Genomic DNA, 9,686 nt, shown 5'->3' on the forward strand with positions numbered 1-9,686 from the left:
CAATTAGACAGTGATTCACTGATCTGGGGTTCAAATCCCCCCCACCCCCCGAGCTGAAGTGTAATGTCTGTGGTCTGTCCTCAGTGTAAGGTCTTCTGACGCAGCTCATGTCATCTTCAATCTGCCATCTATCTTTATTGCCCCAAATTATTACACCTTATTAGCCATTATTACATTGTATCATAGATTCAAAGCAGGTCAATGGTTCAGCCATTTTGGCCCCCTTCCCACTGTTTCACCTCCCTGACAACCTCACTTTCTTACTTTCTCTGCAGAGTTAAGACAAAGAAGTTCACTGGCCAAAAAACTTCTGCAATATTCTAAGAGGTTAAGTGCTCTGCGAGAGAATGAGTGGCCACACATGATCATTTGACTCCTCAATAATAGAGATTAAAGTGAAATGGAAATTAACAAAGTGTATCATCTGCTCTCACCCTGCCGAGAGTTTGTACTTGGAGTTTTAAATCTTGTCACACAATGTCAAAAGATAATAATTGGCAGTGTTACAGAAAAAACCTCATAACAAAGGTTTGGCTTGATAAAACAGCTTTGGATCTGGACAGGACCTGTTTGGTTACATGAAAGTAAAGAGTGAAAATGTGTGTGAAAATGGATCAGACCTGGTGTATTTTCTGCCCTCCAAAGGACTATTTAAATCAGGCTGGCAAAATGAGGGACTTATTTGTGACACTTGTTAAAACAAAACAACTAAAAAAAATCAAGGCTCCAACAGGAGATGTATGCTTAAATGTTACATACTCTTTGTTAATGCTGAATCATTACAATATCCAGGTCACAAATGACATCTAATAAAGATAGTCTAATTCGACCCTTTATATTATACAGTGTCATCCTCTTGTTCCTATTCTGTAATACAGCAGCTGTTAAACATTGTTAGGGGAGACACTTTTAAAAAATCTCTTTTCAATGTTAAACAAAGGCTATTTGTTTCCATTTGGTTGTGTTGGTTTACCCATATCTGAAGTACCGCTAACTCACCAGTTTATTCCACATATCTGACTCTGTAGAAGCCTGATGGCTTTCAGGTATTGATAATAAAAAGATAGTTTAACCCACTTAATCATTTACTGTGTCCATATCTTTGCAAAACTTTGCATTACAGAATGCTGAAATGCTAAATATGTTAATTTTGATTATTTATATTGTGCTTTCAGTTATAGGTACGTGGATGTATCCATCAACTTGTTTAAGATTATTAAACAAATCAACTAATTGATCCAGTGCAACTGAAACTACACTTGCTTTGAAGAAAGAACGAAGTCAACAAAGATGTTTTATTAATCTCTGATCATAAGGAACGATAAGTCTTTCCGGCCCCATTCAACAGCTGAATCAGCACTAAGGAGTCATTTTTCTTAGTGAGCAAAGTTTGAAAGAGTCAACATGCATGAAAATAGAGTTAAAGTTTCCATTGTGTACCTGCTTTGTGTGGAAGGAAGGCTAAAAGGTCACTTTTAGCTCTGGGCAGGTGGATAGTGAGATGAAGTTACAGCCTTCAATGGGGAGAAAGATGTAATACATCAATCATAATGTAAGTAAATACAGAGGTAAAGTGTGGCTTGCTGTAAATTGAATGATTTGCTTTTTGGTCCTTATTGGTTGTAATCTTGGATTATGACCAATAATTGCTGGTTCATCCCATGCAGCAGTTATTACAAATCAACAGCAACGAATCAGGAAGCACGCTCATTTATAGCTTTTCTAATTAATGGAATAAAGCCTCAGATTTGGTTATGGATGAATATTTTTATGATGCAACAATGTGTATATGCAAGGACTTAGTCTGAGTTTGCACTTATTTATGTATCATGAACGAGGGAGACAGTTACAGTGTAGCATGAGAGGGTGTTGAATTACAAAGCACTTTACACTTACTCTACTTCAGCTGCTATTTGACCACTATATCAGTGTTTTTAAAAGCTGAAAAATAGACTTAAACTTGGTTCAAGAAAAGACTATTGTGAAGAAGAAACTGCTGTTTTAAAGTTTCAAGTTTGAGTCCTACCAAAGTCCTAACAATGCAAATTAAGCTGAGTAAAATACTAAGAGCATGTTGGACAAGAGCTTACAATAGTGATTAGCTAACGCAGTCTGCTACACAATGAATTAACAAAATGAAATCCACAAAATAAAAAATAATGAAATATTATTAAAAAAATGTAGAGCCCCAAGTCAAAAAAAGGTTTTAACACTAATGCACTTGACAGCCATAGAGCATTTGGCAACAATGCGCTGTTCTCTCGTTAGCGTTAATTGCAGCTGTGACAGCAGTTAAAGGCAAGGTCCTCTTCTGACTCCCAATCATTTATCTCTCCATTACAGAAAGCACTCTGGGTTTTTATTGGTGTAATAAAGTCGATCTTCACTACCACAAAAAGCCTCCTGACCCCTGGGTGCTCCGGAGGCCCCTGACTCCCCCAAATGTATTCATCATCCTCATAGTCATTGTCTGTCTCTATCTCTCTCTCTCTGTCACACACACACACACACACACACACACACACACATACACACACACACACACACACACACACACACACACACACACACACACACACACACACACACACACACACACACACACACACACAGATGTTGTTTCTCAACAATTCGACCACTTGGCTACTGTTTAAATGTTAGAGCAGATTTGCTTTAATGAAACAAGAACTAGTATCTTTTTTTTAGTTTGTGTGTGATCTTTTTGGATTTTAAAATCATTTCACACAAAAAACTGTATTTCCAATTCTTTTGAAATCTTTTCTTATTTTCATATGTCATAATACATTATAAACACAATTTCTGTATTGCACCATTGTGGACTAACTAACTGTACCTGTAGGTCAAAAAGATGTTTAAGTTTGCCCAACAGTAAATATAATCCACGTGTGCCCTCTACTGGTGGAAGCAATCATATTGGCCTGGATAGAAGACTTCAGGCCACTGGTGTTTAACAGGTGAGGGTGAAATAGAATAAAGCTTTTATAGACTGGAAACCAAACCACACAATGAATGCTGAGATTATTGGAGACATATGATCAGAATTCACTTCCATCAAAATGACGATAGTAACGAAGTTGGAGAAAAACATATCATGGAAGAGAGTCTACAGGAAACAAGACATTTCATTTAGGATGTAAAAATCTTTGGTTTGAATTAGTGAGATTCTGTGATGAGTTCAATCAGGACTAGTTAAAATGCAAAAACGGGATCATCCACATCCTGAAAATGACTGGCTCCAAAAGACCTTTCCCCTTTTCTTTATTTAACCAAGTCTTATAGAGACTAAAATCTATTTTTCATGACAGTCATAGTACAGTTAAGGTGAAATAAAAAAACAAAACAAAAAATCAAGTTAAACGCATGAACAGATATGTACTTAACTTTACCCTGCAGATACAGAGGAGCCATTCAAATTAAAAGAAAGTAGGCTTGGGCGGTAAAATATTTTTCATACCTTCCTAACATTACGGTCATATGACTGTATGACCGTAAGTGAAAACATTTATCACGGTGTTTTAGCTGTTACTCTGGACCTCAGCGGACAAACAGCGGAATACATGTGGGGAACAAAGTTACTGGACACCACAAGGTGAATATCAGCTCATACAGTTTAATTCACCACAAACTTAACAAAATACGAATAACTACAATTTTGACTAAAGTTTAGAGCCAAGTTGGAAATTTTGAGTCACTTCTTCTGCAGTCTTCACTTCCGCCGGAGAATACAAACAGCATTGAGGCACCACACTGTGGTAAGAGGTGGTATTACATGCTACCTTCAAGTGCTCCTCGTAAACTCCACGTTTACTCGGTCTGTATTTTATACTTTATTTGTAGCCTAATTTGCCATTTATGCTACATGTTGATCAACTGCAGAAATGCAACCATTTCACAACCACATCTTGATGTACACTTAGGCCTAGATTATAACCATCATATCCACTGGCCAGTGATGAAAAACAGGGATGGTATTTTGCTCTATGTTAAAACTAATTACCTTACTAAACCACTGACTAACATGTATTTATAATTACAATTAGTACTACAAAAACTACTACAAATTAAAAATGTCATCATATACAGATGTTGCGTTTTATCTTTTTTTTTCATTAGGTAAGTCTGAAACAAAGAGTCTGGGATATGGAGGTTATACGCTGTTAGAGATCCAAAGGATGACAGTTACTTGCCAGACGGCAGGCTGAAGATGAGGGGCTGCCCAGAAACAGAGCGATGCATCTCTCAGACCCACATTAGCTCCAGTACATTTCTGGAGTTCCAGCCCTGACCACAGAGCAGCTCCTGGAGCATCATTTATAGCATATGTTGAAGTCAGCAGGAGACTTGGAACAGGTAAACTGACATATTTTACTGCAGCAACAATCCTCAGCAAACCCGCAGGGAACCTATACCAGACTCTAGGAGCTGCACTGTAATAAACAGATTCAATTTTACCAGATAGATCTGAATAAAATATTTATTATTAATTATTTTTAACAATATTCCTGTAAATACAAGTAGATACACCTATCATGCATGTTTGTTTGACTCCAATTTAGAGTCATCTGATTTATTCATCAGATCTCTTTTATTCTGTGTTTACGCTGTAGAATCATAACGAGGAGCAGCCTGTGTGAAGTCATTTTCACCTGTGCCACATGTGATTACATAAACATTAACAATTTAACTGTATTTTTTTTTCTTTCTTCTCTTCTCTCTCCTTTACTCCTTCCCTTTTTAGAAAAAAAAGGGACAGAAGGAGGAGGCAGAGTATACAGCCCAATAGACTCGCCTAAGACCAAGCCGCCATAACACCGAGACTGGGCCATAAAGGCTTTAAGGTGATTATAATGGCAATTCCTGGGGCTGTGTGGTGTATGGGACAAAGGATAGAAGCCTACTTAAAAAAAAACAACATTTAATTCTTTTTTTGTTGTTGTTGCATTTCCTAGGGTCTTGTGGTGTAGGGGTCACAGGACAATGCTTTAAAAAGCTGGATTCCAAGGATGTCTTGGGTAACCAGGGAGGCAGTGCTTGATTACATTGGCCCTGGTCCTTCTTCACCTTGGGGTAGCTGGGAAAGCACCGCTCTGATGTGGCTGGTCCTGGTTATTCCTGAGGGAGACGTCTGGGTTTCCCAGGGGACAGGGAGGCAGTGTATATCACAGCTGGCCCTGATCCCTCCTTGACCTTGAAGTTGCCAGGAAGGCAGCGCTCTGTCGCAGCTGGTCCTGTTGGCGTCCAGGGTGGGTTACTCGGGTTAAGCCTGGCATATAGCGTCCCTCGACATAGCAAGAAGGAGCAGTGAGACCAGGAACTTCAGACCTGACTGGCCAGGCTAGGGCTACCTAGCAGTGTTAACAACTGGTCTGTGGCGGTCAGGTGGTAAGTATACAGCCCCCCCCCCCCCAAGTTAATTATCTTATTTCTCATCTTAATACTTACCCAATAGTTACCTTAGTTAATAGTTACTAGTTACCTCCAGTCAGCTATAGAATATATTCTATTATATTCTAATTCTGCCAGAATACATGAATGACATGTTAGTAAAATATAAACCCAGTAGGGCTCTGACATCTACTGACTCAGGTCAGATAGTGGAGCCCAGAGTTCAAATCAGACATGGTGAAGCATCTTTTTAGCTGTAATGCTGCACACAACTGGAAGAAACTACCAGCAGAACTGAAATCAGCCCCAACTGTGAACATTTTTAAATCCAGGTTAAAAACACTTCTCTTTTCCTGTGCTTATGATTGAGCTCTTTTAAAGCACTTTAAAATGTTAATCTTTCATTTGCAATGTATGTCCTTTTAATGATTTTAAAGCTAATCATTATTTTATGCTTCAAACTTATATGTAATGCTCTATTCTAGACAGTCTAGTTTTTATTTTATTTTTCTCTCTTTCTATTTTTCTGTACTTTGTTTTTATTTTTATTATTAGTGGGGTACTTTAAGATCCACCCTATTACTTCAAAATAGATCCTAATAATCCTCCCTATTTTACAACTGCTGATGTGTCATATAATACAATAAGAGTGATTAAACAGATCTTAAAGTAGGATAGGAAATTGGACTCACCCTAAAATACCTCTTGGAAGTAAAAGCTAGACAATAATTTAAAGACACAAACAAATGGGATATCTACGACACAACAACAACAACAACAACAAGTCCCCCATGCAGCCCATAGCAAACGCGGCATTCGTACATGCTGCCCCTGGTGCTGGTCCAAACCTGCTTGGTCTCCCATGTGGCCTGTAGTGAACGCAGGCTGCCCCACTATACGTAAAGGTAATTTGATTACTTGTAGGGTTGTAATCTGATTACAAGTGGTTGGATTACTTGTAGGGGAGTAATCTGATTACAAGTAATTAGATTACTTGTAGGGGAAATATCTGATTACAAGTAATGCGCTCTTGCCTTAATGACGACATCCGGTCTCAGAATATGAGAAAACAGGTCCTTTTTTGTTTTTTTGATTTTATTTTTTATTGTTCTAAATATGAAAAGAAAGTCAAACTATTTTTACATTTCTGCTCATCCTTTTTTGACCAGGAAAAAGAAAAACAGCTCATATTTAAATTTAATCTTTTTTATTTTAAAATGAAAATCAAATAACCACTTGTTTTTTGTTTTCAGTTCTCGTTCCTAAAAAGAAAATCAAATGACCAAAAGATACACTTATCATACACACCTTTAACTCAGATTTAAGGTGAGCACAGAGAAGCTTTCTACTTTCAGCACATGAATGTGAAAGTCTACTCTGGTCAAACTTTGAACATACATCGTTCTGCACAGTGAAGCTCAAACTGAAGGAATAAGAAGAAAAAAAAGTTTTTGAGTGGAGGGGAAAATTAAGTTGTCTTTTCCATTTGGTCACAATACAATGTCTTTATTTCCTTAAATTAGATTACATGAAAATAAGTGTAAAAACGTAATGTGTTTAATAACATCCATTCACATTTTGGCTATCATCATTCCATTGTTTTAAAGACAAGAATTTAACCTTGATAGCTGCCAACTATGCATAAGCTCAGTTGTGTGTCTGCACGCCTGGACCACTTGGTGTTTAAAGGTCAGTGGCTGTTTGAGGTAGTGGCTCCTGTCTGTAGGCCTTTGGTGCTCTGGTCTTTGAATTGCCTTTGAACGAGAGGTCAGATAGCTCAAAGAAGATTACAGTTACATTATGAACACAGTAACACCACTTAAATTATATAATGTGTTTTTAAATCTGAAATGTATTCCTCTAAATACTGAATTATTATGAAATGTAGTTTGCCTTAAAATACATTAGATTTATAACAATAGTAGTGGCTTAAAAACAAGATCAAAGGAGCACCTTTTTGCTTTTTTTCTCAGAGAGTGCAGGCTCATAAATCCTCTAACAGTGGTCTATTATGAATATGAAATGCAAGATATTTAAAAAATGTTACTATTGATATAAAATATATATTCAATATAGTATCATGTGTACATATTCAAATTATATTTTACATTTTCAATACTTCATGACTGGCTTTTATTATTATTATTATTATTTTTTTTTACAGTACAATAGAAAAGTACAATCCAGTGTTGACGTAAATTGTCGGAATTGTTCACTGACAAGCCCACATCCCATCCTTGTAGCAAAATTAAATGCACACCAATGCACCTGATTGTGATTGCCACCCACCAACGGGCACTGAGTAGCTACACTGTGTCTGTTAGTTGTGTTAATGTATGTGTACAGCCTGTTTTGTGACGCAGGTGGGGGCGGCAGACCAGTGATGCAGAGTCTCACAGTGTCCTTTAAAATCTGTCACTGGCAAAACCGTCAAACATATACAGATCTTTCCTCAGAGGTGGACACATCACAACTTCAGCAGGTAAGAAGAAATATTTGTGACTTCCCTAACTGGAATAAAATATTGTACTTCTTCTTATTCTAGTTCTGAAAAGTGTGTTATGCTTCATGCTTTGCCTGATCGACTCATCAAAATAATTATTTTCAATTTTTTATTGTTGTGTGCAAGGATTTTTACACTCAAGTCGTTTTAACTCATCGGGAAATAACTATGTGGGTCCTTGAGAAGATTAGGGAGAGCGTGGAGAGCTTTCCTCTGGAGCTGAGTCGTTACATGGGGAAGAGCGAGGAAGACCTCTTCCTCTCTTCCAAGGCCAATCTACACAACAACATCCTCACACCAGACAAAATCCCAGAGTTCTTTTTGCCTCCACGGCTCTGCAAGAGGAGTCCTCTACTGAGAGCTGAGGCAAGTCCACCTTACCTGAACAGTGACAACCAGATGCCCAGGAGCAAAATTCCCTCAGACACTAAACATGTTAAAAAAAATGATGTGAAGACAAAGAATAGTGATTCAGCAGTGCTGCAGAGAGCTGCAAAGAAACCTTTGCCATTTTCTGCAGAGGGCTATGGTATGGCTGGTTTATATGAGAGCCCCAACACTCGAAGGAAGGAATCTTTGTTCCACTCAAAATGCCTGGTTTACATGTTTGATAGAAGCACTCCTACTACAGCACCCAGGCTAGCAAAGCAGACAAACCAGCCCAAGAAAACCTCAACTTTATCTGGGTTTTTCCCTCGGTTTGCAGGCAAGAGCCTCTCAGAGACAGGGAGCACAGAAAGTGAAACACCTTCTTCCAGTGACTCCTCTCCTCTCAGTTCCCCTTATGGTGGTAAATATTCCCTCTCCATCCCATCAGGCAGTGGCCATCTTAGAGGAGCAATATCCTGCCCTTCTCTAATTGACAACAGAGAAGATACAGGGAAGTGGAAGAGGGGGGCTGTAAGTTTAACAACCTCTCCCAGCACCCCTCCAAGCTTAAAGGGAAGCTCACTCAACCTCGCCCCACCCGTCCTCTTCCCACTGGATGTTCTGCAGTGCCAGGAGAGACTTCGGCGTGAGCATGTCCTCCCCTTACAGGGCCATGGTAAAGTTCGGCTCTCAGCTGAGCACACTACTTTCTCCAACAACCTGCTGTCATCCCTCTCCACACTCAGAGTTCGTGTGGTGTCTGTGGAAGGTCTACGGGACCAAGCTGACACGCGACCTCTGAACTGTGCAGTGAGTGTGTGTCTGACACCAGGGAAGCTACAGCAACAGCAGAGTGCCACCATCAGGAACTGCCGCAGCCCTGTGTTTAATGAAGATTTCTTCTTCACAGAGCTGAGTCGAGAGGATCTGCTGGAGCTGCAGCTCAAGTTGAAAGTGGTGGATAAACCTGCAGCTGGAACACTGAGGAGGGCGACAGTGATCGGGGTAATCACCAAACCTCTGTTGCAGTTACTCCCCCTTAAAAATGGGTAGAGAAATATACATTTCCCTTATAAATAACAACGTTTCTCAAGTTAATTATTCCAATATGTACAGGTGTTGACAGAACACACACAGAATAATGAATCATTTGGAGGCTATCAACACCCAGAGCAACTTTAAAATCAAACTTAAAAGGCTTGTTTACTTGTTTACATACTGCTTCATGTTTTAGGCCTCGTGGCATTTGTGGAAAAAGTAATAAAATGCAGTAATGGCATTAAATTCATTTATTTCACAGGATTATGATTCCAATAAATTATTGTACTTATATTTGTATATAAGTATATTTTTAAGTATTTATACCGTGCGATATTTCAGTTTTTTATTTTTAATAAATTTGCAAAAA

The 9,686-nt window shown here is 38.6% G+C and overlaps 1 protein-coding gene across 1 annotated transcript; it reads left to right on the forward strand.

Moving 5' to 3' along the window:
• Positions 1–8,077: 8,077 nt before the first annotated feature.
• LOC133979343 (C2 calcium-dependent domain-containing protein 4C) lies at positions 8,078–9,331 on the forward strand. The gene has a single exon (XM_062417858.1). It carries the CDS (start codon positions 8,078–8,080, stop codon positions 9,329–9,331), a length of 1,254 nt encoding a protein of 417 aa, XP_062273842.1.
• Positions 9,332–9,686: the final 355 nt, after the last annotated feature.

The sequence above is a fragment of the Scomber scombrus genome, chromosome 4 (assembly GCF_963691925.1).
Source record: "Scomber scombrus chromosome 4, fScoSco1.1, whole genome shotgun sequence".
Classification (NCBI taxonomy): domain Eukaryota; kingdom Metazoa; phylum Chordata; class Actinopteri; order Scombriformes; family Scombridae; genus Scomber; species Scomber scombrus.